The sequence below is a fragment of the Trichoderma atroviride genome, chromosome 6 (assembly GCF_020647795.1).
Source record: "Trichoderma atroviride chromosome 6, complete sequence".
Classification (NCBI taxonomy): domain Eukaryota; kingdom Fungi; phylum Ascomycota; class Sordariomycetes; order Hypocreales; family Hypocreaceae; genus Trichoderma; species Trichoderma atroviride.
Genome location: NC_089405.1, coordinates 1,522,846 through 1,549,255, shown reverse-complemented (window position 1 = coordinate 1,549,255; position 26,410 = coordinate 1,522,846). Strand labels below are relative to the sequence as shown.

At 51.2% G+C, this 26,410-nt stretch overlaps 7 protein-coding genes across 7 annotated transcripts; 3 read left to right on the top strand and 4 right to left on the bottom strand.

Annotated features, from left to right (window-relative positions):
- Positions 1–165: 165 nt before the first annotated feature.
- Positions 166–2,320, bottom strand: TrAtP1_011088 (uncharacterized protein; the record flags this gene model as incomplete). Its single annotated transcript, XM_014093257.2, has 3 exons — positions 166–945; positions 1,015–1,788; positions 2,174–2,320. The coding sequence occupies 3 exons, from the start codon at positions 2,318–2,320 to the stop codon at positions 166–168; spliced, it is 1,701 nt and encodes a 566-aa protein (XP_013948732.1).
- A 755-nt stretch (positions 2,321–3,075) lies between these two features.
- On the top strand, positions 3,076–4,676 carry TrAtP1_011087 (uncharacterized protein). Its single transcript, XM_014093256.2, has 5 exons — positions 3,076–3,596; positions 3,665–3,717; positions 3,865–3,938; positions 4,055–4,389; positions 4,548–4,676. Exons 1-5 carry the CDS (start codon positions 3,545–3,547, stop codon positions 4,556–4,558), a joined length of 525 nt encoding a protein of 174 aa, XP_013948731.1. The 5' UTR covers positions 3,076–3,544; the 3' UTR covers positions 4,559–4,676.
- A 3,827-nt stretch (positions 4,677–8,503) lies between these two features.
- TrAtP1_011086 (uncharacterized protein) lies at positions 8,504–9,710 on the bottom strand (the record flags this gene model as incomplete). Its single annotated transcript, XM_014093255.2, has 3 exons — positions 8,504–8,574; positions 8,636–8,893; positions 8,957–9,710. The coding sequence occupies 3 exons, from the start codon at positions 9,708–9,710 to the stop codon at positions 8,504–8,506; spliced, it is 1,083 nt and encodes a 360-aa protein (XP_013948730.1).
- A 6,454-nt stretch (positions 9,711–16,164) lies between these two features.
- On the bottom strand, positions 16,165–17,534 carry TrAtP1_011085 (mitochondrial 37S ribosomal protein uS9m). Its single transcript, XM_014093254.2, has 2 exons — positions 16,602–17,534; positions 16,165–16,520 (listed from the first exon to the last, which is right to left on the bottom strand). Exons 1-2 carry the CDS (start codon positions 17,440–17,442, stop codon positions 16,429–16,431), a joined length of 933 nt encoding a protein of 310 aa, XP_013948729.1. The 5' UTR covers positions 17,443–17,534; the 3' UTR covers positions 16,165–16,428.
- Positions 17,535–17,716: 182 nt separating this feature from the next.
- Positions 17,717–19,575, top strand: TrAtP1_011084 (uncharacterized protein). Its single transcript, XM_014093253.2, has 4 exons — positions 17,717–17,788; positions 17,859–18,045; positions 18,311–18,359; positions 18,420–19,575. Exons 1-4 carry the CDS (start codon positions 17,759–17,761, stop codon positions 19,378–19,380), a joined length of 1,227 nt encoding a protein of 408 aa, XP_013948728.1. The 5' UTR covers positions 17,717–17,758; the 3' UTR covers positions 19,381–19,575.
- On the bottom strand, positions 19,529–21,436 carry TrAtP1_011083 (uncharacterized protein). The gene is made up of 2 exons (XM_014093252.2): positions 20,848–21,436; positions 19,529–20,757 (listed from the first exon to the last, which is right to left on the bottom strand). The coding sequence occupies exons 1-2, from the start codon at positions 21,366–21,368 to the stop codon at positions 19,920–19,922; spliced, it is 1,359 nt and encodes a 452-aa protein (XP_013948727.2). The 5' UTR covers positions 21,369–21,436; the 3' UTR covers positions 19,529–19,919.
- Positions 21,437–21,680: 244 nt separating this feature from the next.
- TrAtP1_011082 (uncharacterized protein) lies at positions 21,681–22,693 on the top strand (the record flags this gene model as incomplete). The annotated part of the gene is made up of 2 exons (XM_014093251.2): positions 21,681–21,863; positions 21,953–22,693. 2 exons carry the CDS (start codon positions 21,681–21,683, stop codon positions 22,691–22,693), a joined length of 924 nt encoding a protein of 307 aa, XP_013948726.2.
- Positions 22,694–26,410: the final 3,717 nt, after the last annotated feature.

The window sequence follows — 26,410 nt, the reverse complement described above, 5'->3', positions numbered from 1 at the left end:
TGCCTCCTCCCGACCTTCCCCCCCGTCCTGTCCGTTCCTGAGAACCCTTCAATACCAGCGTGATTGGAGAAAAAAAGAAAGCAAAAAACGAATTATATACACCTCCATACTCATACAAGGATGCAGTACTAGATTCGTCGGGGGAGAGAGAGAGAGGGTTCTTCTTTATGACGCCGCCTGCGCTTGCTGAACTGCAGGTTGCGGCGGCGGCGGCGGCTGTGGCTGCGCTTGTGGTGGTGGTGGTAACACCCTATTTCCATTCGCTGCGCCATTAACCGCCTCTGGAGGGACCGTTGGCCTTCCTCGGAAGATGTATGGGCTGAGTGGGATTGTGGCTCTGAACTTGAGCGCTCGCGTGTCAAAGGGGTCAACCTCATAGACAAGCGGCTCGTCATCTTCGTCGTCAGAGTCGTATTTCCACCGGTCAGAGTACTCGTACGTATCTGTCCGTGCGGGTGTTGAGAGACCCCTCCGATCGATCCAGAGCCGTTGCAGTCGGCCAATGCGACGTCTAAACGCGGGCTGGCTGTTTTGCGGCGTCTCGCCAAAGTCTGCGCCGCGGAATTGGAAGACGGGAAGTTCCGGTTTGTCCAATTGCATTGGCTCAGGTGCGTCGTCAATGTCCATTGATTCTGCAGAATTTGACGCCGGCGGCGTCATTAAATATTGGGTCTTTGCCGGTCTGAACTTGAGCTCCATGCCCAGTTCTTTTACCGGCGATAGCGGATCTCGAGTGAGATCGATATGATTCTGGTTCCACCTTCGGTGGTTCTGCACCTTGGTTTCAATCTCATTACGAAGCTCGTTCTCCTTCTCGGCGAGCTGGTCGGAAAGCAACACAAGGTCTTGCTCGTGCGAACGCCCATCTGGCCGCACCGGTACCCGCACTTGAGTGGCTGGTCGCTGAGCTCCCGCGGCTTCTGCAGGCTTGCGCTTCTGAGACGGCTGGGTCATGTTAGTGTCAAGTGGCATTATACGTGTAGAGAGCCAAGCTGGCCTTGATTTGCAACATACCTTTTGGTTTACGAGGTCTTCGTCATCGCCCTTGATGCCCATCTTTGTCTTGATTTGCTTCAATCGAGCTCTTTCCTCGAAAATAGCCCGATCCACTTGCAACAAATCTCGTTTCATCATCTCTCGCTCGTATGCCATCAGTACCAGGTGACGGCCATCCTCGAGCTCGCGACGGAAACGCTTAAGTGTCTCGGCGATCTTGGTATCTCTGGACCTTGTTTTCCTTGTTTGTCTGACCTCCCGCCGTCTGAAGCAGACGTATGGGTCAGTATCATCAGTCTCCTGATGCGTCTCAAATTTGATGGTTGCGTGCAGTGGTTTATTTCCTTCCTCCTGTCGCTTGGATTTCCAGTACTCGTATATCTGCTTGGCGTGCAGCAATATGGTTGTAGAGCCAAGCTGATTGAGTCCGGGAACCATCATGTCGTAGCCGACAACAGTGTTGTCAACGGCTGCGAATGGGGTCTGCTCAGTTGCGGTGTCCTCGAACACTTCCATGATGCGTTCAAAGTCATCCTCGCTGAGAGCCCCGGCGCCGGCGGGCGGATTACTATTATAAGATTTGAGAAATTCATCGTCTTCGGTTGTCATGTCATATTGACAACTAATACATTCCTCCACTGTCTGAGAAAATCGGATATAAGAGGAGGGTTTGTGAAAAATTGCGGGATAGAGGGCATCATAGCTGATGTCACTCTCTTTGGGAGGCGGAACGGGGATTTCTTGATCATTGCTTGTTCCCGCCTCTTTTAGAATGGACTGAAGATGGTATTCCTACACAGAAAAAAAGAAGAGAAAAGGTTAGTAAGAAAGAAAGAAGAAAAGGAAAGAAAAAGAGGAAAAAGATAAGACAGAAAAAAAGAATAAAAAAAAGAAAAGATAAAGATGATGATGATGAAGAGGAGAAAATGGAAACAAAAAATGAAAGTGAAGTGAAAGAGAAAAGGAAAAATGGCAAAAATAGAGAGGAAGTTCTGAATACACGAGTGGGATATATGAGAATGGCTTATGCCATCATCATATATCTGTTGCTGCACTCTGTATACGCATATATCGCGAGCAAGGTAATGTAGGGAGCAGGTAGGGAGAGAAGCCACGTGACCGGACACGTGATATCAGAAGTTGCGGTGGCGTGGCATGAGGGTGGTGATGGACTCACATTTTCCTCGGTCTGGTCGACTCCGGTCGCGATTTGCGACTCGGTAAGCAGTGATTCATACTCTGTAGCATCGATCTGATCCTCTCTGAGCACAGGGAGAGCGGTTTTGATAGTCAACTTCTTGACTCGGACTTTGCGGGATGACATGTTGCCAGGGTGGTGAAGGACGGCAGAAAGCCAGCGGAAAATCCGCGAAAAAAAGAGATCAAGTCATAAATCAAGACGTCCGAAGTCGCCTTATGATATTTTTTTGATGAAATAGGCGCTGTGGTTTCGCTTTTTTGATGGCTCAATGCTCGCGTTCGATGAGGTGACGTTGGGATTTGTTTTGCCGCGCGAAGATTTTTCACTGGTGCAGAGCCTGGAAAATTGCGGCTGTTTGATGGCCGCCGTGGCCCGCTGGCAAGTCACCGCGCCGTAGAGTTTGGCGGGCGCCGGTACATGGAGGCGCTCGGGCCACCCCCTCCTTTTGCCTCCCTCATCCCCTGAAGTCGCAGCAGGCCCACGCGCTGAAAACAGCACCGCACAGAGGCTGGCGAGGTACTTGGGCGAGTGCTGTGGGCGCGCGCCTCTGGTTGGCTAAGCAGCGGCCACAGCTGCCCAAACGCGCCCAGGCCGGAAATGAGCCGAAAGCTGGCATAGTGGCTTTTTTCTTTTTTGTTTTCTGGCTCTTTCTCAAGCCAGCGGCCTAGGCTACAGAGAAGAAGATCCTCAGTACGTACCAACAGAAGGCATTTTTAGCGCTCGCCAGAGTTCCGTCACCGCCTCGCTTGCAAGAAAGGAGAGACGTGATAAGCTGCACAGCCATGATTGATAGCTTTTTCAGCCACATTCGCACCTTGAGCGGCAGCATCCCAAGCGCGCATATCTTAGGTTTCAACTCTATCTGGTAAAAATGACATAATCATCCATAAGTCCCCTCAGTCAATCTTTCAGTATTTCCAAAGATGCGCCAACTTCTGCAGCCTCTGCATGCGCAACCGATTCAATTACAAGTCCAGCCTGATGCCGGTTTTCTCATCCCACAAGGCTGAATTACATTGAATGGAACTGCTTATCGCTCCAGGCTGTTCAGCAGTCTCTTGACACTACAAATCAGAGCAGAGATGGTCCGTGCACATGACCAGCTACCCCTCTAGGAGTCGCCTCGACTGTCCAATACAACGCCTACAAATCCAATCCGGCGCCTTACTTAGACACTCCCGTACATACAACGACATCTTACAACCGCCACCCGTTGCATACACGACCGCCGCACAGAACGGCCTCCTACCGCATCAGCGTGTCTCTCCTTGGACTGCCATCACTGTATCTTTAGCCACACGAGACATTCTTTAGCGCACAAGCAGCTGCGCTGTCCTGTCTAGCAAGATGGGCAACACCACCAGTACTGTGCTGGACAACATTGTCCAAGGGTCCAACTGTAGGCTCTCGCCTCCTTTTGGTTGACACGCTTCTGGAATCTAGTTTGGCTGACCCTGGATCGCATAGTTGACAGAGAGGAAGTCGACCGGTTAAGGAAACGGTTCATGAAACTCGACAAGGTACGATTGAAAAGAAAGGGGAACCCAAACCAAGCCAGACCAAACGCTTGGGCTGAACTGCTTTACACTTTGGTTGCGCCGCGGTTCAACAAGACGATACGAGATGCGACACGATGATTGGCACACTGGCTGACTATTCTGCTGCAGGACAACTCTGGCACAATCGAGCGCGACGAATTTCTCAGCCTTCCTCAAATCTCTTCCAACCCTCTTGCGACACGGTTCGTTCGATCTTACCTCATCCTCCCCCCACGGCGACCTTATACACCGCTCCCTCCCCCTTTATTGGTGTATGAATAAATGAATAGATCAGCGGCTAACTCGAAAATACGATTAGCATGATTGCCATCTTTGACGAGGACGGTGGCGGTGATGTCGACTTCCAGGAGTTCGTCTCCGGCTTGAGCGCCTTCAGCAGCAAGGGCAATAAGGAGCAGAAGCTACAGTTCGCCTTCAAGGTCTACGACATTGACCGCGACGGCTACATTAGCAACGGCGAGCTCTTCATCGTGCTCAAGATGATGGTTGGCAGCAACCTGAAGGACCAGCAGCTGCAGCAGATTGTCGACAAGACGATAATGGAGGCGGACCTGGACAAGGACGGCAAGATCAGCTTTGAGGAGTTTACAAAGATGGTGGAGAATACGGATGTCAGCATGAGCATGACTCTGGGTGCGTATTTCATTGGGAGTCCCCTTGGTTCTTCTTCTTTCCCCTTTTTTTTCTTTTTCCTTTGTCTCTCTAGTTCTTGAAGGGACTTTCTGCCTGTTTTAGACCCCTTTTTTGCGTGGTTGATGGAGAGCAGCAAAAAGCTAACACATTGATAACAGATCAATTTTAAATGTTTGTTGAAAGGGGGTAAAAGGCAGCGTTGGTCTCGGGTAGACACCGCCAGGAAAGCGATTTGTGGATAATGGAAATATAGCAGTTATGATAATGAATATCTACATTCAAGTTTCAAATTTAACCATGGTGACGGACTTGAATCATTGCAACAAATCGAGGATGCGTCAGCGCAATCCAACGATGCTGGTACCGATTACGATTTAGCCTTGAGATCGTCTTGAGTCGCCCTATGCTCGGTAAGGCATTAGGATGTCCCGCTGAGTCGAAAGAGTTGGTACTCTGACGAGACGAAATCAAGACTGGGGACTAGGGATGGGTGAGTTTGCTCCAATACACATTGTGCATCCATCTGGAATGGATCAACCATGTCTTGCCTGTTTGGGTACAGATAGTACCAGCACCAGAAGAAAGAGTGTTGATGGTGTTGGGATTTGCTGACCAGAAAGTACTTCTGCCTTGTTAGGAAGAGTTTTATAGAACACTTGATCTTGACCAAGGCCAATTTCCAATGCACTCTTTGGTGGACAGGGCTGACTCAACATAATACATACGACAACTATGTTCATGCTGGTGTTTTTGGCAGCATTCGGGCGGAGCCGAAGATGTTCTTTGGAGGTCAATGAGAAGCCACAAAAGCTTCCCACAAATTCTTAGTCGGCTATTTCGAATGATATTTGATCGTGGTGGAATGGGCCGAAAATGGCAGGACGCCCATCAAAGAACATGTGAGACGTCCGGTGAATAAGCATTTTGATAAAATTTGCAGCGGCCATTGATTCTTGAGGCTTGGTGTGCTACTATCTCAAGAAATGAGAACTGAGTTGTGGCGCAAGTCAAATTGCGGGTTGTCTGTCATAAATAACATTGACATGTCAATGAAGCATGCTTCCGGCTTTCATTCAGCTTTCTCCCACCTCTTTCGTTCTTGATTTCTTCCTCTTCAGCCAAAGCGAATGATTCTAATTCTTTGTAAAGATCATATGGCTACGGAATTTGTTGAAATGATGGCTTCCTTTTCACGATTATGTGGCTTCTAACAGATGTCAATTATGACATGTCATTTTGTTAATAGTTTTAATCGCCGCTGCATTTCTACTTGCTCTTTATTGATAGAGATCTAATTTCTGCATTCTCCCTTGATGTTTTCTTATTAAAAAAAAAAAACGAGTAATTCAGCGTGGCGTCGTCTTCTTTCAATTACAGATATGATACGCGCACTTGCAAACATCTGGTTGGTGTGGTGGGTGATGCGCACCGCTCATTGAGTAAAACTCGGCTGCTTCGAGTAACACTTCATTATAGCCTTTTGGGCGGCTCTACGAGCTCGTGGCGGTACTTGGTACCTACCGATCGCTATGATGGCGCACGGCAGGCAGGTGCCGTCATGTGCTGTCTGTCTCGTCACTCCTTCCTCCCGATGCAATACTTGGCATACTATCCGTACCAGTGGCATGCATTCCTCACTCTCTCTCGTCTTTTTCTCCCTCACCATCTTTGCATTCATTACTAGTAGTGTCTACACCAAATGCCTTGGTATGTCCATTCTCCGACTCCATGCAGCATCATCTTGTTCGTGCTACAGCAGCATACTAGGCAACTAGGCTACTTCAATCTGGGATCTGGGGGATCGTCATTCTTGTCCCACTGCTGGCTCTGCGAGGCGAAATGCGCAAGCTCCAAGCTCCAATCGTACCCCTGCACATACATGTCAACGTCACATGCAGGCCCAGCCCAGAATTTACGACAGATCGGAAATCACCCTGGGACAGGCTGGATCTCGGCACCGTCGAAAATGCACCGAAAGCTTACCTTGGCCGTGCCATCTTGACCACTCAAGCTGGCAGTGGGACCATCTATACCTGAGAGAAGCAGCCGAGATATTGCAGGGTCCGTTCTAGACTCTGACCCAGAGCTCCATCACGTTCCTATCAGCAAGAGCTCACCAGAACTAAACTTGGGATGCCGCTCGCTAGCCGCAGCTATGACCAAATGCAAATACTCCTCCTCCTGGCATTCACCATCTTAGCTCAGCTTTGCCGCTTCAATCATCAAAGAGCAAACCAACCAACGCGAGATGGTGGCTGCATGTAACCTAGCCAAGGCTTTATGCTGCCATAGCCTGTAGGGGAGTATGGCTACATGGATCAGAAGTACTACCATCCACGAATTCTACAAGCATACGCCCGCTGGCACACATCAGCTCATCTCAGGTGACTCACGGATGGTGGTATTTTATTTCTTTTTTCTCGCCTCACCGAAGCATTGGTTGGGGGTCGTCACTTCTGCTGCTTGCCAAGCGTCTCCACGTATGCAGCTAGGAGCATCATGTTTATGCGTCCGTCCACGATTGCCGACGCCCCCCAGCCTATGGCAGCCAGCAAAGTTGGAAGCAGAAAGCAATTTGCTCCCGCTTACGGAGTACTCTCAGCCACGACGTGAATAATTTCAGCTACACAAGGCAGCGCTGCCCCATGAAACGCTAGCAGCAGCCATCCTGGGCTGGGTATTGCCAAGCAGTCCCTTGATTCGGCCCCCAAAGTCCCAGCCGCCTCAGCTTCTCCAGTGCTGACTTGACCCCTCTGCCAATTTTGTGGTCTGCGTTGATTAAACCTCTCGTGCGTGTAAGAGGGCTGTCACGCGCTCCAATAACCTCCCGGGTATCGTGGCCGGAGTGCCATAGTTGAGGCTCGGACATGGGCTCCGCGGTAATGCCCCTGGTTACAAGACCAAGCATGTGCTTTCATTGCGTCACGGGTGACAAAACCATCCAAGCCAGATGTCATATGCCATCGTGAATCGTCCTACCCGACGGCTGCCCCCCATGGCGGCGCCAAGTGCCGATTACTGGACTGTGATGAGCGGTGGCTGCATCACAAAAAGTCCCTGCAGGGTCACATTAGGCTCGCAGCTACATGGCCTTGTATCTCGTCACTCGCAAGCTGCTGTGCCCAATGAATCTATTCAAGTTTGCCATCTAACTTTTCATTTGTTTGCCATCTACGCAGCCGCTAGCTCTCATGCCATTCCCAGCCGGTTGATACAGCCCGTGGGGGCTCCAACCCGTCATATTCTAGCCCAACGTCTAAACCCAAATGATACATTACAAAAAGAAAAAAGGCCTTTGGGCTGAAAAATCCCTACAGGTCATTTCCAAGCTGAAGTGGGGGAAGATAAGAGAGAAAGAAAAAGAACAGAGCATTCGCTAATTTCGCATTTCTCGTCTGAAAGCCCGCCGTTCGACGCCGCCCACCCAGATCCTTTGGTCCTCTCGCACGCTTTGCCCGCTCCCGTAGTCGTTCCCATAGTGTATATCCAAATAACCGTCTAATAATCGTCCCATTTCCTTCAGAACATGTCCGCACACAAGCAGCATTCAAATAGTGGCATGGCATGCTGTGGGTTTGAGTGTGTCCATGAATAATTGCGTGTTTGCGTACGGGACATGTTTGCCACCGGCCCCCCTCATGTTCCCAGCTCATGAAGAGGCAGCCAATAGAGCATACAGAGACGCACCGCTTGGTACGCTGTGACACTGGCTGTCTCCCTTAACGCTCTAACACCATTCAGATCCGACCCAAAGCAGATGCATCGCCCCCTAAGAAAAGAGAATCCCAATTTCCATCCGTCCAAATCCCATGATACCCAATTATGAAGAAACCTCTTTCTATGTTAACCTTCCTTTCGATCCAACCATGTCCATATCTGCGCTATTGTAGAAGCCGTGTGAAAGTTTCCCATCGTTAATGTACATTTCCCAAGCCGCTAGAAATGCAAGGGTACAAGCAAAGTAAACAAAGGAAATAAGGAGAGAAAGAGAGTGTGTGAGAGAGAGAGAAAAAGAGAAAGAGATGAAAAATCCAGCCGTCTTTCCTTCTTTCTGACATGTGGCCAACATGCCTCGTTTGCTTATTTAACGTCGAGATATAAAGATATAGGCGGATCAGCGCGATACTCCGCTTGTATTGGCGTTCGATTCGGGAGAGTCGTAGAGGTCAAGGCACTCTACCAGAACTAGAATTTGGTTAGTGTCCTGCCAAAGGAAAAAAAAAAAGAAAGAGGTCTAATAACATACTGGCCACGATTTGATCCTCCGACACGCCATACTGATAGTCTACTAAGCCATGACTCTCGATACCATCGCAGAGGCGAACGAGCTCGTCTCCTAGTTTCTTTATTGTTTCCTGAGACATTATTCTCTGTGATCTCGAAAGTTGCTGGCTGGAAGACATTATTTCTCTCTGTTGGAAACAGAGAGCGAGCCACGCGTTATTAAAGTCGTTCCAAAGTTTGAGTCGTTCGGCGTGGAGGCTGACGTCGTCTTGATTGAGCCCTGTTTAGCATGTAAGTACAAACATCAAGCTAGTTTCACACTGTTGAGCCTTCTTCTGCATACCTAATTCTACAACCTGCGTAAGCAACCAGCTGGAGACATTCAACAGTGTTTCAGCGGCCCTTTCAAGAGAGATCGACGAGACATCCTGAAACACAGAACCCAGCTGTCGTTTGTAGTTTAACCACTTCTCTTCAAGACCAGACGCAGCATAGTCTTGCCCTTCTCCCATAGTGGGATCTGCTGTTCTAGACGTGTGCTGCATGGCATTTGTAGAAGGCATGCCGCCGGCGTAATTCATGGGCTGGCCCTGTTGATATACTCCGGCCGATGCGCTGCTTGCCTGGCTCGGATGCTGCATACTTGCTGCTGCACTCCCTGCTTCAGGATTAAAATATGCTGAGGTGACATCCGGTGCCATCATATGCATTGCCGCCTGCTGCCGTTGCCCAAACTGTTGGGCATCGTAAACTGGAGTTTGTGTGCTCGGTTGAGGCACGTTGTACATCATCATACCAGCGTTGTAGCCCCCGAAACTTTGAGTTTGTGGTCTTGAATCGGCGCCGTATTCCGACCCGTACGCTAAAGCCGTCGTCGGCATATTTGCTGGCGTTGAAAAAGCGGCCGAGGGCTCTTGGTAATATGTACTGTACGTTGGCGCACCCCCCAGACCTCTTGGTGTTGAAGCAGACGCAAGGGGTGCAGATCGAAAGCGCTCAGAGGGACCGCCTACAGAGCTTGGAACTTGATACTTTTGCACAGGAGCGCGATAGGTAGGCGGGTCATTCTGCCTTCTATGTTGATTAGGATTGTCCATGCCCTATTGGGCGTTGTCGAGAAGAGCTTCGCCTGCCGAATTTCCTCGGTGCGCTGGAGAGCCAGCGCTGTTGAAGTTGGAAAAAGGGTAGTGTGGGAAACGAATCCAGTGCACTGTTAACCGTATCGCTAGTTGTGCTTAAGCAGATAGTCTTCGTAGAAAGGAATTCTAAACGACTCTCTTGTAGAAAAGATGAGCAGCGCGGATCAACAAAATTCTGTGAATAGCTATAGAAAAACGTGTGGGAGTACAGATCAAATCTGTCAATACGAAGTGATCTCCCTAGCTGACGACTGCTAGAGGTGTTCGACAATCAGACCGAGGATTCCCCAAGAAAACAAGGCTCTAGGCTGACAAGCTGAGTGATTGGTGCTATCTTTGATCCACAGAGCTCAACAAGCTTGGAGAGCTGGTCTTTCATAGAAGCAAAAATAAACGAGTGTGGTGGTTCTTTCCCGGATTAACGAAAGGTGGTGGTGATGAACAGGAAGAACGGTGCCCTCTGGTGAAATCGCAAATTCTCAATGGCGGGTTTGGCGGAGCCAACGGTCTGTTCAGTCAACCCCCCCAAAAGGCAATACGTCAGGGAACAGGCGCCAGAGAGGCTGCAGGTTCCACCGGCTCGATCTAGCCTTGGACTCCGGGACACACCGGCCTCCTGTACAAAAGATGTTAGGTAAATTAAGGCAGGTAATCGTTCAGTGAATGGGTTGGGACTATGCCATGGTGGTCCAAGTTGGAAAATCCCCAGTGCGAGCATGGAGAAAGATGGCTACCATTCACTTTGTTTTTGAGTGCTTACCTTGCTTGAATCTGACAGAGCAGGTAGTTCTCTCCAAAAATAGTTGGAGATAAAAAGGAGGGATGACAAGGACAGACTGACTCCTTGCCAATCAGGTGATGTATGAGCGCGTGAGAGCAGCAAATACTATGCACTTGATGACAATGGCGAAGATGGAAACTCGGCTCAGATCCCAAACGGCGGGGATTATTAGACCGAAGAGCAGTTACTAGTAGCAGTAATACTAGATCACTAAATAGATGGAGCCTTGCTGGAGACAGGTGACTGGCGTTGGAGGAATCATCGGGTCTTATACCGAGGGGGGGACTAGTTGATAAAGTCGTTTCCTCCGATACCCACGCTAATAAAAGAGAGAAGGAGAGAAATAGGTAATAAAGAACATGTCCAGACAGGGAGGCACAAGTACTGGAACGTCCTCCCTAGCTAGGTGGTATACCATGTCGCCGGTGGGTAGTGTGGGAGCACAGAGTGCAGGAAGAGGGACGTCAGCAATATGCCGTCCAAGTGTGTGCCGGCGAAGCAAAGCAGGGCTGCTTGATCATGACGAAAGCCGGGAGCCACGTCGGCCAAGACAAGACCTCAGCTCCAGGGTACCAGAAAGAAGAAAAGACCATGACCCGGGGTGCTGGACGCCCCGTCGTATTCTGTACCTTGCGTTGGGCCTAAAGGAAGAACTTGGGGCGATAGAGCTGATAGGTTGTCACTAGTCTGCAGCTAGGAGTGTGAGAGTTTGAATTGTCGATTTAGGATCTGCATGTGGCCACCCCCTGGTCACCCGGCATGGCGGAACAAAGGCGTCGTAGTTGGACAAGTACAAAGACAAGGGGCCCCTTCCGATGGGTCAGGGTGGAAAAAGAGGACAGCGAGAAAGCACACCAGTGACATGAAAAAGGCAGTGCTCCGTACTCTGCATATTGTACCTGAGGAAAACGCAGGCCAACAAGCGTGAAGCTCTTGCTTCAAGGCTCGCAATTGGGCAGAGGCACATGTGAAAAATCAGTCCTGGTTAGGGCGGACACAAAGAAGTCGTTGTTCTCCGCCAAAGACCACAGACACGAAACAAAGTGGATTCGCATCTTGACTTAGTAGGTGGGCACGGCGATGGATTGGGCTTGGCACCATGAGCCGGTTTCTCGCCTTTGGCTAACAGAAGTTCTGTCAACGAGGCTTCATTCCAGTCCTTTGGGCATAAAGCGCCGTCTGTTGGAACGCATCTCGCGTGCCCATGTAGAGGCTGCTGCTTTGTAACGCAAGCCACAGCTGGAATGGGTATCCTTCGTCCACTTGCGTGCGTTGAGAGGTCAATTGCCAGGGGAAAATGCTGGCCAATGTAACACTTTGGTTACTTCAATGTACAGGTAGCCGCTCTACCATATTGCGAATGAAGGCGCATTGCAAGCAGGGTGAAAATCAGAAACGCGCCACAGACGTGTAGGAGAAACCATAGAGGGCATTTGCATGAATGAGAGCGTTTGAGACTCCCGGCCGTCTTGCTGCCCTTGGATAAGAAACTGGATCATCTGCAGCAAAATATCGCGGAATAATGACGCGTAACCCACATCAAACAGGGATTTTTTTTTCTTCCTCTTCTGTGTTTTCCAGCCGATGTTTCCCCAATAGACTACGTGTAATTTCATCGCTTCTCTCTTTAAGTGGAATGGGACTCGGTGGTAAGCCGCGGAAACTGCTCATTGTGCCAGTCAGACCAGACTGTAGTTAGCAAAAGCCTCTGTATGACGGCGCTTGTGTGCCGGCTGTTTTGCCGTGGCTAGTCAGGCCCCAGCAGCTTGGCAGCGAATGGCCTGTTTGCACAATTAGTCCACTACACGGGGATGACCGAAGTTTCAATGCCCACACGAAAATTGTTTTCCAACAGGCTGTTCCGGCCGTCCATCGATCAAAACCGCAGCCTGTCAGTCAACGGGGAAACCCCCCGTCCAGTGGTCAGGCATTAGGGTTGTCGCAGAAGATCCCAGTCCGCCAAACAGCGTCCCGACAACCCGGGTCGTCCCAACTGGGCGCGATGCACAATGCGCTCGAAATGAGGAATGGTCCATTTTCTGTTTCCTTTTTGGCGAGGGCACCTGTGTGTCTCAGCCACGGTCGAAAGATACCGAACGCAAGGGCAAATCACAGGACAAGATACCTGATCTGTTTCACGCGTGCCACCCACTAGGACCCCAGCTGGACGAAGCAAAAGGGATGTTGAACTCGGCTGCTCTAGTCTGGACCGCTTGGTGAAGGCACACACCCCCGAAAATCGACACGCCCGTCGGACAAGCCAAGCCACCTGCAGGGGCTTTGACAGTTGGGCGAGCGCTGTGGACGAAGCTGGGCCTAGAGCTGGGTCGAATGGGCGACAAGAGGAGGGAGGGTGAAGGAGTTGAAGTTGAAGAAAACGGCCCCCAACAGCGTAGAAGATGGATTTGTGCCTGACGTGCACCTCCATATTTGGAATTGGGCAACAAGCACAAGCTCAAGCTCAAGCGGAAACACAAATACTTGAAGGTACTCCCTGGGTACTCAAGCAGTACATGTGCTAGCAGTGTCAATACCACTTGACGCAGTGTATTTGCGCAGTACTCTTACGGGCCTCAAACGTCAGGATTTAGAGCGCACTTTCCGCTGGTGTTCCAAGGCAGGAGCCAGGGGTGCTTAAACTTGGCGTTTGCATTCGGTATAGAGATAGGTAAGGCAGCTTATCTGACTCTGGTTTGGGCCCGGATTTATGGCATCATTCACCGTCTATTCTCTACTCTCTACTCTCTACTCTCTTTCTTTCTTCCGTTTCTCTTTTCCTTTGCTTCTTTTCAACCTCAGCCATTCCACTCGCCATCTTACAGGGGACAGACGCACCTTCGATCGCAGAGTGGAGGCCCTGCGGGAGGCCATGTGCAGCGTGCATCAAAGTCCACAGTAACGTGCTTTTTAGCTGGATAGCGCATGCTGCACGCAGGTCCAGGGCAGCCAATCTGCGGGCTCGCAGCAAGCAAATACAGGCAAAATGCACCTCGCTAGGGCCGTGCTAAAGGCCAAAGGTCTCAGTCCTCCACAGCGACTCCATCGACAAGCAGCCACTGAGAGGGTCGAAAGCGCGTGTGGAGATGGCGCGGCTTTGCGTAGCGTGGCACCTAAGAATAATTTTTTTCTTAATAGCCGTGATCCATGTGCTGCTGAAAAAAACAAGTAGCGTCTTTCAGAAGAGTCAGTGCTGAGGCAGATCTGGCGATTTGGAAGACAGGTCGTACAGTACACTTTACACAGGCACGAAACTATTGGGCAAGCCCGCTAACGGAAATGAGCAGGGCATCGATATCTCCTCAACCTCAATCTATGTACAACCGCCACAACATTCGTCAGCAGCAGCACCTGTTTCGGTTAATAATAGCAACGGTACTTGGGATTTACTACTAATCAAAAGGCACCAAAAAACGAGATATCGTGAGGACGAGGCGCCTGCCGTCCGTGGACGCATGAATTACGGACTGGAGCCGCTGCTATTCCTGGTCGGAGGAGTCCGGAGGAGTGGCCTGATGTCTCACAGGCCCGCATCTGCCGTCTGAAACGGCTACGTCTTCTTTTTATGCCTATCCAATCCTGGAGGGATGTTACCTCTGCTATGGAGCGTCACTGCTGCTTCTGCTACTGCCACTGCCACTGCTACATAGTAGTGCTGCTAATACGGAGCGCCACTACGGGGTTACATCCGGAGAGTGTAAAGGAGTGACAGTACTAGTGGTGGGCATTACTATTCCACCAGGCAAGTATTTGCAAGGCGCAGCCAGCCTGGCGGAACATATGCATCTGCCAAGTAGCACAGGCTAATGATTCCATCTAGCCTCCGTACGCCGTTTGACGTACCGTAAATAAAGACTATCCGCGGATCTGGTGCCGCCATCTAGCCTACATACCCGTACAGGCATGTGCCCTGGTGGCTGTTGGGATGAAGAACGGAAGAGAGCTCGCATATGTGGGCAAGCCTGGCACGTCAGGCTAATGCCCGACATTCAGCTGCTCTGTGGGGAACGGGCAGCTCTGGTGCTAGTCAAGAACCTGGTCGTGTTTTACCCCAGCCGTCTATGCTCCGTATAGTACACATCAAGCCGCTCCCCTGCGTCTAGAGTTTCGACTTTGATAAGTCAGGCCTGGCCTCAGCCGGGTTTACGACATGGCTTGCCGCAGAAGAGATACTGACAGGGCGACCAAAACAAGCGCCGATCATCGACCATGTCAACTGCCAATAGCACTGCTTGCCGCCCTATCCCACTTCGACTCGATTCTTAGCGAAGTAAAAGGGCGGGGTGTAGAGTGAGGCGAGCTCACTGAACCATTCATGACATGATAATGTTGCTAGTAGTGGACTACGCTACTCACGAGAATCACTGTTGGCGCTTTTCGCTTGGGCGGATGTAACTTGCCTGGTGACCGGTACATGCTGGCATAAGTACTCAATGTGACATGCTTTCTTGCTATTGGCAAAAACCAATTCCTCCCGCGTCACCCTTAGGTAAATTATACGACCTTATTGGACGCCTGACCTCCCTTCTGCCAACTACCCTGGAAGGGCACCAATATACTTGGCACAGCAGGCTTCGCGCAGCCTCAGCCGCATCTGCCAATATTGGGGTGTGATTCTACGTCATTAGTGGCTAAGAACAGAGCTGGCCGTCACCAAAGCTCCAGCAAATGGACATGATGTCCCGAGAATGGCAAATGTAGCGAACCTGAGCCGAGATTATATTGTATTGAGCTGATCTTGCTCGGCCAAGGGCCGAACCCGGCAGATTGGCTTGATCATTGCCACTTACAGAAACGAGGCGAGCACGTAGCCTGGTCAGTCCAAGGTGCGTTGTGAGATCCCTGTTCAATATCTCGTACTAGGAACTCTCTCCCAATTTCCCGCCCCTTTATAGCACGCCCCAGCACGCATGATGCAACATGCACGTAGACCACCATCCCTCAAAGTATAGCTTATCAACAAAGACTACAGGTACATGCGGGAAAAAGAGAGCCTTGCGGAACGCGTGCTGGATATTCACAAAGCTCCGGTATTGTTTAATGCAGAGCCCCATGTCGCAGGAACCGCTTGCCAGCCTCGCAATCCCAGGGACGACTTACATGGATCAGGATAAATTACATGGTTCAGGATGAAAACGAAATAGATTGCCGGACGTCGCCGATTTCCTCTTTTGGCACGGGTAACACTTCCAGCTTGCCATCCTTACCAGCATCTTGGAATCCCCCCCGGCCGGCCATGACAAGGGACCAATGTCAGGGAACGAAGCCGAAAAAAAAAAATACCGAGCAGAAAAGTAACCCGAAAAAAAATCAAAACACTGACAACATCAAATCTTTGTTGTGCAGTCGTCATTTGCTAATAATATCAATGTGCAGCTGAGTGAGCGGCGGCTGATATGTCAATTCGCCGAGCCTTCGCTTACGAGTGATACGATACGTAAACGCGGTACTGATGCCCGCACTATACACCCTTTTCTTTTCTTTTTACTTTCAGCTCTCCTTTATTAGCATAGAAGCGAGCTAGCTGAATGAGAGCTGAGCTATTTGATCAAGATGATCTATTGAATGTTATATCCGTATACGGAATGGGTTTAATCAGTGACACTTGGATACCTTCAAATGTTTCGAGCAGCTCCATCGCACAGTGCTTGTTCCGGTCATACTTCATTATGATATGCTACTTCAAGCATGGGTAAGATGTAAGATAACCCAAATTGCCCCAAGAAGCAACGTCTAGGGTTCTATAAATACATTTTTTTTGTAGATGGTACAGTAACGCTGTCAACATGCCTAGGTAAGCCGTTCCTTCAGGCTTGTTCTTACGCAAGTATCCTGCGTAATCTCGCCTACGCGAGCTTTCAAACGCCGTAAAAAGAAAAACTTGGGTCCGTGTAGCTTCTATCGTTTGACCCAAGCAGGCATCTTTCGGGCCTTGACATGTCCATGCTTCTTCCTCTCCACCGTCCTGGGGTCGCGTGTGATGCAACCGGCTGAGCGGATACAACGTTAGCCTTCCTCATTGATGCCCGACGCAGGGTGCAAAAATAGCAAAGAGAGTTCAGATGACATACCTTTTCTTAGAGCAGTTTTCAATGCTGGCTCGTGAGCAACCAGCGCCTTTGCGACGGCCAGGGTGATGGCCTCGGCCTGTCCCGTTGTACCGCCTCCCTCGACCAAGGCCCAGACGTTGTATTTGTCCAGCCTCTCAGTGGCAGTGAGAGCCCAGACTGCGCTTTCACGGTCGTGCACGCGACCAAAGGCCTCGCTCAGTGTCTTGCCGTTTACTAGAACCTCCCCGGTACCCTCCACAACGAATGCGCGGGCAGTCGACTCCTTTCTCTTGCCAACACCGACGGCCCGCCCGAACTTGTCGATCTGGATCGGGTTCGGCATGTTCAAGAACGGGTTGATGTCTCTAGTAAACTCCGACAGCGCAACCGTAACCTCGGCCGGCCGTAGGCTGGGCTCAATGAGGTTCAGGCGCTTGGCCACCCGCATGACTTTTGCGTAATGTGAAGACTTGATGGGCTCTCCCATCTGTGCTCGCATCTCCTCCAGCTTCGTCCATGGCATCTGCGGCGCCTCGCTGGGGGTAACTGTGGGTAGGTGGTTGTATTTGGTGAGCAGTTTGGAGATGCCAATGTATAAGTCGTTGAAGAGAGGTTCCCGCGAAAAATATGACGGAGTAGCCGGCAGGACTCGCGCGTGGGTCACGCCCTGATACGGAATCAAGACCGATTCAGCAGCGGAAGAGGCTTCGAGGTCGGCACCGGAGGGCTTTTGGGCGTCGTTGGTTATGGAGCGAATTGCAAGCTGGAAGCTTGATCGAGGAACGATTGATGATCGCCATGGTGCCGCCGCAATCGAACTTGCGCACCTCGCATGCCGCAGGCCGCTTGCAATTGACGCCATTGCTTCACGTCGCCGGGTTGAGTAGATCCAAACAGCGTCCGATCTGGTCCTCCCACGTCGTGATACCTCGAGTTCGATAACCTCGACTGTCGATGGCAGCACTCGACTGTGGCAGCGAAAATCCAATGCAATCACGTGAAGATAACGCACAGCGTTACATAGCACCAGCCACAGCAGCCCCTGTAGCCGCCGCAGCGCCAGCCACCGCGCGGGGCAGAGCTACATCCCCTCATTAAAAAAAAAAATTCCTTCGTCGCCCCATCCCTCTTCTCTTCCTCTCTTCAAGCTTCAACTTTCCAGTCAAGCATCAGTCAAAATGGCTTTCGGAACTCTCTTCACCACCGCCGTTAGTCTCTCATCCTCATCCGAATAACGTCTTCTCTTGTGACAGGCTGCTCACTCTTGTCGTCCTGCAGGACCAACCCCGTGCCACCGCCATCAAGGCTGTCGCCAAGGCCAACGGTCTCGACCTCAACATCTCCCTTGTTGAGGCTGGCAAGGCTTCTGCCGAGCACAAGAAGGCTCACCCTCTGGGCAAGTACCCTGCCTTTGTTGGCGAGGATGGCTTCGCCCTGAGCGAGTGCATTGCCATCGCCATCTACGGTACGTATATCGATCAATATAGGCAGCAATTTCCCTCCTCTTGCTTTTTTTTTTTGCCGCACCTGGCTGGCCCTCATATGGCCAGCCACTTCCATATGATGAACATATTTATAGTTATCCCTGTCTGAAAGAACTGTATAAATTATAACTTTTCTTTGTGTTGATAACGACAACTTCTGATCTTACACATTTCTATCCCCTTTATCATCAATTTCTACCTCTAGGGTCAAAAATGTGTGGCACTCGAGCTAACTTGATGATACAGTCACCTCCCAGAACGAGAAGACCACCCTTCTCGGCAAGACCAAGCAGGAGTAAGTGACTCATTTCCCCGCTTACCATGGCTCTCAACTCAGTCCTAACAACTTGAATAGCTACGCTTCCATCCTGCGATGGATGTCATTCTTCAACACCGAGGTCGCCCCTAAGCTCGGTGCTTGGACTGCCCTCCTGAACGGCACCAAGCCCTACAACAAGAAGACTGTCGATGACACCGCCAAGGAGGCTGGTGCCGCCATTGACGCTGCTGAGGAGCACCTCACCCACCACACCTACCTCGTCGGCGAGCGCATCACCCTCGCTGATCTCTTCAGCGCTGGTCTCCTGTACCGCGGCTTCCAGAACTTCTTCGACAAGCAGTGGCGCCAGCAGCACCCCGCTGTCACTCGTTGGTACGAGACCATCGTCAACCAGCCCATCTACTCTGCTGTTGCCGAGAAGCTCCCCTTCCTCGATACCCCTGCCCTGACCAACGTCGCCCCCAAGAAGCCTGAGGCCGCCAAGGCCGCCCCTAAGCCCGCTGCTGCCCCCAAGGCTGCCGAGCCCGAGGAGGAGGCTGCTGCCCCCAAGGCCAAGCACCCCCTTGAGTCTCTGCCCAAGGCTTCTCTTCCTCTCGATGAGTGGAAGCGCCAGTACTCCAACAGCGAGACTCCCGATGCCCTCAAGTGGTTCTGGGAGAACGTCAAGTTCGACGAGTACTCCCTGTGGAAGGTTGCCTACAAGTACAACGATGAGCTTACCCTGACTTTCATGTCCAACAACCTCATTGGCGGCTTCAACAACCGTCTGGAGGGCTCTCGCAAGTACCTCTTCGGCTGCGCCTCCGTCTACGGTGCCAACAACGACTCCGTTATCGAGGGTGCTTTCGTTATCCGAGGCCAGGAGTACGTTCCTGTCTTCGACGTCGCTCCCGACTATGAGAGCTACGAGTTCATCAAGCTCGACCCCTCCAAGCCTGAGGACCGTGCCTACGTTGAGGCTCAGTGGTCCTGGGACAAGCCCGTCACCGTCAACGGCAAGGAGTACCCCCACGCTGACGGCAAGGTCTTCAAATAAACGACCAGCGCTGACAGCGGCGATGGAGAGGAATGAAATGTTAACGGGTTATGGGTAGGGAAAAAAATACCAGAATTTTGGTGGGAATGAATGATGATTTGGGATGTGTGTTTACGAATACCTACGTAGTCCTTTAAGAAAGCAGCGGCTCAGTACCGCGCAGGACTAAAAATTCAAAACCGTAAAATACCAGTGCTACTCTTGTGCCAGCCCCTTTCCTCTTTCTATTTTCTTTTCTTCAATTAAATGTGCATGTGTGTAGGGAAAATAGAATAAAACAAGATATGAGGGGTATCTAAAAAAAAAAAAAAATCAAAGCCTAAAAAGACTCTGTCTACTCGCCGTTCTAATCAGCGGTAAGAAAAATTCTCAGAGCGTGTCTGAATCTATCTATCTAAAAGACGTGAAGCCCAACCAGACTTCAGCAAAGTGTACGCTGTGTATTTGGTGTGGCATGCGATGAGCTAGTCGTATATCTCTTTCTATCCCACATGGAGATATCTGTCCCATATGGAGATGTCTATCCCATATGGAAGTCTCTATCCCATATGAAAATCTTGTGGTGGCGTCAATGTATAGTTTGGGTCAACCTTGAAAGGACGGTCTCGTATGTAGCTGCTTATGTTGGCCTGATAGCAGAGCGTATTGAGATAGTCGTGAACTTGCGGAAGTACATCCAGCGGCTCGGTGTGGAGGCCCTCAAACTCGGGCAGCTGGAGGATGTTGTACGGCTCGCTGCGGCCCTTTTCGATCGAGTCGTCGACCAGCACGGTGTTTGTCTGGTCCCAGCGCTGGCCGTGGGCCGCAGCCGGGTGGGAGGCGAGCACGCGCGGGTCGTTCCAGATGGCTGTCAGGCGCTTGTAGACCTGGACGCGGGCGGAGTAGTCGGCAGGCGAGAGGCTGAGCTGGTCGCGGGCCCAGATGACGACGCACTTTGCGCGCTGGGCGGGGGAGAGCAGCTGCGCGACCATCTTGTCGACGTTTTCGGGCCGGGCCGAGGACCAGATGGCGACGTGGAAGGTGTCGATGCAGTAGTCGAGAAACTCGCGCGCGTGGGGCCGCTGGATGAAGTTGAAGGGGTTGCGCTTGTTGGGGCGGTAGAGGAGCGTGCCGTTGAGGTCCATGATGACGAAGATGCGGCGGGGCTGGCGGAGGGAGGATGAGGGCGTTTGGGACTGGGCGAGGTAGCGAGGTGTGGGATTTGGGATGCCGCCGGAGGCTTTGCTTGGGGCGACGCGGGGGTCTCGAGGGGAGTCTTTGGTGAAGGTGCGAGGGCCGGTTGGAGGGGTTCGCATGATGGTGTGGTTGGTGTTGATGAAGTTGTTATTGTTTTGGCTGTTGTGATTGAAGCCATTGGGATTGTAGGGCCTGTTATCACTGTAGATATACTTGTCAGTCCTCGATTTGATCCATGGAGAGGCATGGAAGAGAGCGAGAGCTCAGGTAAGAAAGCTGATTTGTACGTACTGGTTTGGCGGATGCGCATATCCATTGCGATTCACGGCTGCTTGTGCTGGTGCTTGCGCTTGCGCTTCTGCTTCTGCCAACAATCTTCTCGCCTTTGCCTTTTTGTTCTCTTTTTTCCTCAGAGGTGGGTTTTGCGTCGTCGTCGTCGCAGCAGCTCCTTGCGATCTGGGACCCGACCCAGCGCTGATGAAGCCGCCTTCTGATGTTGGCGCTATGGCATGGGGTGCCAGATTGTTAATCAGGGTCAGCCCCGGGATCTGCACGCTCTGAGGCATCATCTTGCCGCGCTTCGGTGGCGTGTAAAGGTGTGCCGTCGAAGGAATCAAAATGGGCGGCTGCAGCAGCGTGGTATGGGCCGCCGCCTGGGACTTGGATGTCTTTGCCTTCCAAGACGATGCGCGCGAAGAGAGATTGCGAGACCAAGGGTTGAATCGTTGGGTAGAGTGCTGCTGTATTCGAGTCTGGAATAGCACAGCGCGGGTGAGCCAGCTAAGCTGTGTGAGTATCCTGCGCGGCCGCATCAAAAGGCCCGTGGAGTTTGTTGCAAACGGATACTTTTTTTTTATTCGATGCGGGATGTCCGAGATGCCCTTTTTCTCTTCTAGAACGATTCGGGTTTTGGCGTTGAATCTGCAATCGCTAGCGCCCCGCTGAAGTTTTTGTGGGTTACTTGCATAAAAATCGTCCGCTAAATGGCTGGCGTAAACAGGGGTAGATATCGATAAGATTAAAATGTTGCTTATCGCCTGCTCCAGAAAAATTACTTGGTTCGCAATACAATCGCAGCTTTCCGGCAGAAGCTACAGAGTGCTATACATTACATTGACGCAAACATGTCTTCCAAAAGGAAATCCACCTCATTAGGATTGGAGAGGCGAGTACGCGCGCGAAGAGAGGAAGAATGGGATCCAGAATTGAGTGCCAGCGAAGAAGATTTAGGAGAAGAGGTGTCAGAAGAGGGAGATGACAGTGGTGATGAAGATGGAGGCTCGGATGAACAAGAGTCTGGCTCAGAGGTATGTGCTGTTCCTACCTGGACAAATAATTTTTACACATTTCCGTGCCTACATGTCTACTGGTATTGATGCTTTTTATTCCAAAATAGTCCGAAGAACCTGAAGAGGAAGAATCAAAGGTCGACTTCTCGTCCATATCTTTCGGCGCATTATCTCGCGCGGCAGCCAGCCTACCTTCGAAGAAAAAGAAAAACAAGGCCGATGGCGAGTCAGACGACGCTCCAACAAACGCTAAATCAAAAGAGCCGTTAAGACGAGAACAGAAGAAACCGTCATCAAGACGAGAGGATGCATCGAAGCGAAGCTCCAAGCATGCGCCGCAGGAAATGAGCTCCAAGAAGCCCGTCAGCAGGCGTCGCGAAATCCTCACCGATCCGCGCCGAAAGGCCCGCGATCCGCGGTTCGAAGCCCTGACGGGCAGACTAGACGAGGCAAAGGTTGCCAAAAACTACGCTTTCCTAGAAGAGTACCGCGAGAGCGAGATGGCAGACCTGCGGGCGCAGATCAAGAAGACCAAGGACGTCACGGCAAAGGAAGACTTGAAGCGACAGCTGCTGTCTATGGAGTCCAAGAAGAAGGCCCGCCAGAAGAAGGAGGACGAGGTTAAGCTGCTTCAGGAGCACCGGAAGAAGGAGAAGGAACTTGTTGCGCAGGGCAAGCAGCCTTTTTATCTGCGCAAGAGCGAGCAGAAGAAGCAGCTGCTTATGAATAGATATGCCGACATGAATAAGGGTCAGGTCGATAAGGCTATTGAGCGGAAGAGAAAGAAGGTGTCGTCCAAGGAGAAGAAGGAACTGATTTCGCTGGAAAGGAGGTCGAGACGTCATTAGAGAGCTGGAGCGCTGTTCGCCTCTCACCCCCAAATACACCTCGTAATGAAGTCATGACAATAGTAGAGAGTAGTATGTTAACCCCTGTCTCTATTTGCAGTTCTGCAGGCGTGAGATGACGCACAAGATATGCTCATAGAGATCTTCTTGGCGTCTCTTTGCTTCGGTCTCATCGTGAACGGGTTGTGCGCCTTCAGTGACGTGAAGCTGCAATGAATTGACCCGACAGGAACGGTAGAAGGCACCATCCCTAATTCGACATCGCCCCCATACCCAGAATTAAGTTTGGATAAAGTGGCAGCCAAATTCGCCTTGGATCGCAGATCTCCTCTACCCAGTGTCAGATAATCAGATGCGTCACTGGCTGACCCTGAGCATTTCAACGCTTGGGGGCGGCTCGAGGCATATCATGTCCCCATCCTGTGAGGTCATTGATCATCGCGGCGACGGCAAACTCGACAAACTCTACCAGTGCCCCCAGGGTGTGGTGCCTTGAAGTTGACTGCTAAACAACCCCTATTTCCTTTTACCATTGCACTTCCTACCATCACACCGGTGAACATGTTAGTAAGTCAAAGTATGCCGTAGCTTGCATATGATTCAACCCATATCCGGTCTACTGTCTTCAGTCCGAAATCGAAGCTGAAGCTAACGCCCTGGCGATTGCCGCTTCTTCGTTTTAAGATATTGAGAATCAGAAGCAAACAGCAGAAGCCTGTTGTACCACTGTAATATCTCTGAGCAACAGTCATTGAGTTGCCTCGTCGTCACAAGATAAGGATCTGACACCTGTCGTGATTCCAAACACCCCTGGTGCGGCGGATAGTCTCGTGTGTCAGGGTCTCGACGCCATTTTCATCATCGTACTGGAGACTTTGTCCTCTTAGAATGCGTCCATGTTCTGAAAAGGCTCTCATACACACAAACCATGCGTAGCTGCGAAGTAGATTGATTCTCTTGCATGGCGGCGAGAAGGTATCTTGGCCACGCAGCGCCATACCCCAATTGAGGCGATATGACGTGAATGGCAGCATGTTGCGTCCATCGCTCTCCACTTTATATCGCTACGTAATACCGTTCTTCTAGGAATGTTGCCTCTTTTGTCGCTGCACAGAAAGTTCAAGACAAGCTAATTTCCCAGACTTGAAGATGGCTGAATATGAGAAATGATCACAATTCTGCTGCTCTCGATATCGTTGTATAATTGACACTCAAGAGTGATGAAATCATTCCCGCTTTCCAAATATTGACAGGGGGTTGAATAAGGTGCGGCTCTGGCTGAAGCCAAGTTTGACCATGATTGCAACTAGCAGAGTGCAACATTTCAGGCCAGTGAGTGGCCACTCGATCGATCTCACTATACTCTATCACAGCGAAATGGAAGCGAACGGTCAGGGGTGGGGTGTGGAATAGCAAGGTGTAGAAAGACCAGGCTGGTGGATATGCCACACACGATCTGGGCGAACAACCATGGACTTTGCGGATCGAGCAACTCTGGTTGGCTCTGCCCAATACGCGTAGGTATAGCAGGCAGAAGTAAAATTCAAACTCACGGATGGTGCCGTGCAACTTCTGTAAGAACGTAGCCTCAAGAGGTAAAACATGGGGTGGTGGCTCCGTCCAACTCGGTGAAATGACGGATGTGATGATGAAAAAAGCTTGGTTCGCTTGGCAGAGAGAAGCCTTTCGAAGCCCTGGTTGCGTGGATGTCGATCCCAGGCGTGTGACGCAGGAACCTTGAGCCAGGTTGCGGTGGAGCCAATGACAAAATGCTCACCACCTATCGCTTCCTCACTCCGTCCGGCAGAGACAGCGCCATCTGGCTGTTGTCTGGGCATGCTGTCCATCAGAGGCAAATACAATCAATCTGTTCTGCCTTGCCTCCAGGCCCACAGTATCATGATATAATGAGCAACGTTTGATATGGTCGTGCCATCTCGATGCTGTTAGGCCGTCGACACTGTTATGTGGGCCTCGTGACGGAAGAGGCGAAAACGTCGCCGTATCCTGCAGCGTTTTGGAAACTGGACTGCCGCCACCGTTTTCATGGTGGGTATCGTGTGACATCACGGGACGGTCAAATATGTGCACACCTCATCGCAATATGAGCAGCCACCAAATGCGCGAATCTGGCCGCGTTGCTGCAGGCGTCCGCTAGTATTTTGTGTGCCGATCATTCATCCAGACCCTGTTTTTGGCGACATGTCCGCTAATGGCAATGTCCATACCAGCCAGCCCTACAGTACAACCACCGTCGTCACCAAGGCATTGGCTGTACCGTTTCCCTCCTCCAGCTTTTGTGACTTCATCCAGGCTGGCATGGTGGACGGCGAATGGAGAGGGCAAGTCGGACAAGGACAGGACAGGCGGGTAGAGGCTTCGGCCGTCGTTTCGAAATGGCGAGGAATAAACTGTTTTTTAAGAATTAAGCGGGCTCTAGAGGCGCCGCTTGATCTCGACTCGTGGCTCAATCTCAATGTACGGGCAGTAATTGAGTTTGATGAAGCTTTGAAATACGCGTGCATCTCGTAAAGCCAAGGGCAATGGATAAACACCAAGTGGCACGACTCAGGCACTTGGCCTTCGAGCTTTGATGCATTGGGGAGGGTTAGCTCGGATCGTTTCTGCCCGGATCTTGATCCGTAGAAACAATCAACATGAAGCATCCTCATTTGGCGACCCCGCGGGTCGATGTTCTGGCCCAAAATGTCTATCATCGTTCTTAACGAGATCTGCGGGAGTAGACACCAGCTGCGCTAAGTGTGCAATTTTTCAACAACAATAGCCAATGAGGAAATGAGGAAATCCGGAAGCCCCAGTTTCTAGCATTGACGGATGCTGAATAATGAAGACAAATTGCTGCGAGCTTGGTCGATTGCTGCATGGCCGTTGAGCTGCTACGACAAGAGAAGGGTCTCGGATGGTTCAGCCTCCTCAAACGGTCGAAGGTACCCATTCGTTTGCTGAAGGCCATTGCGGGCGCGTTCCGACTTGGAACAGAGCAGGTAGTGTGCCATTACGTATTGTATGACCTCCACAGCACAACGTCGTAATAGTCATAGAGACGCAGCAGCAAAGTCATCATACCCAGGCCAGCAGCAAGAAGTAAACGGTAGCCCCGTAATTCGAATTCCTGGCAGACGGTATCACAGCCTGCGCAGTCCAGCTTCCTCCAAGTCCCAGCCAGAGAGGCCTTCAAGGCGGGCAATGAGGGTCGGTATGACATCCAAGTGACGAGCATGACGATTCCGAACTGCAGAGTCTTGTACCGGGAAATAAACCCCTTGGGAAGAGAAGCTTCTCCAGGCTGTGAGCAAAGGGGGCGATCTCCGTATTTTCTGGGCCCCCCATTTCCGGCTTTGAAAAGCACTCAGCACTCGTCTTCTGCGCATCCATAACCCAAACGACATCCACAGACCTTGCTGCCCCTCAAGGACCCTGAACGAAACAGCAGCCCCAGCCGCTAAGAAACGAGGGTGTCGAAGCTCGTGCAGAAGAGTGGGTGTAAGGGGTGGAGCGGCTCTAATACCGAAGCGGCTTCCAGGGCGACTATCAACGTCTTTGGTGGTGGCCAAAGAGGAGAGACGTGCGGCGAGGAGGATCGAGCAGGGAACAGGCCTGGTCGACTTACGCCATTTCCACCTGCGCTACCGCTGGCCGATTTGCTCAGATGCCGATCAGCTCGCTGTTTGGGGCGGACAAGATGCCACCCCCGTC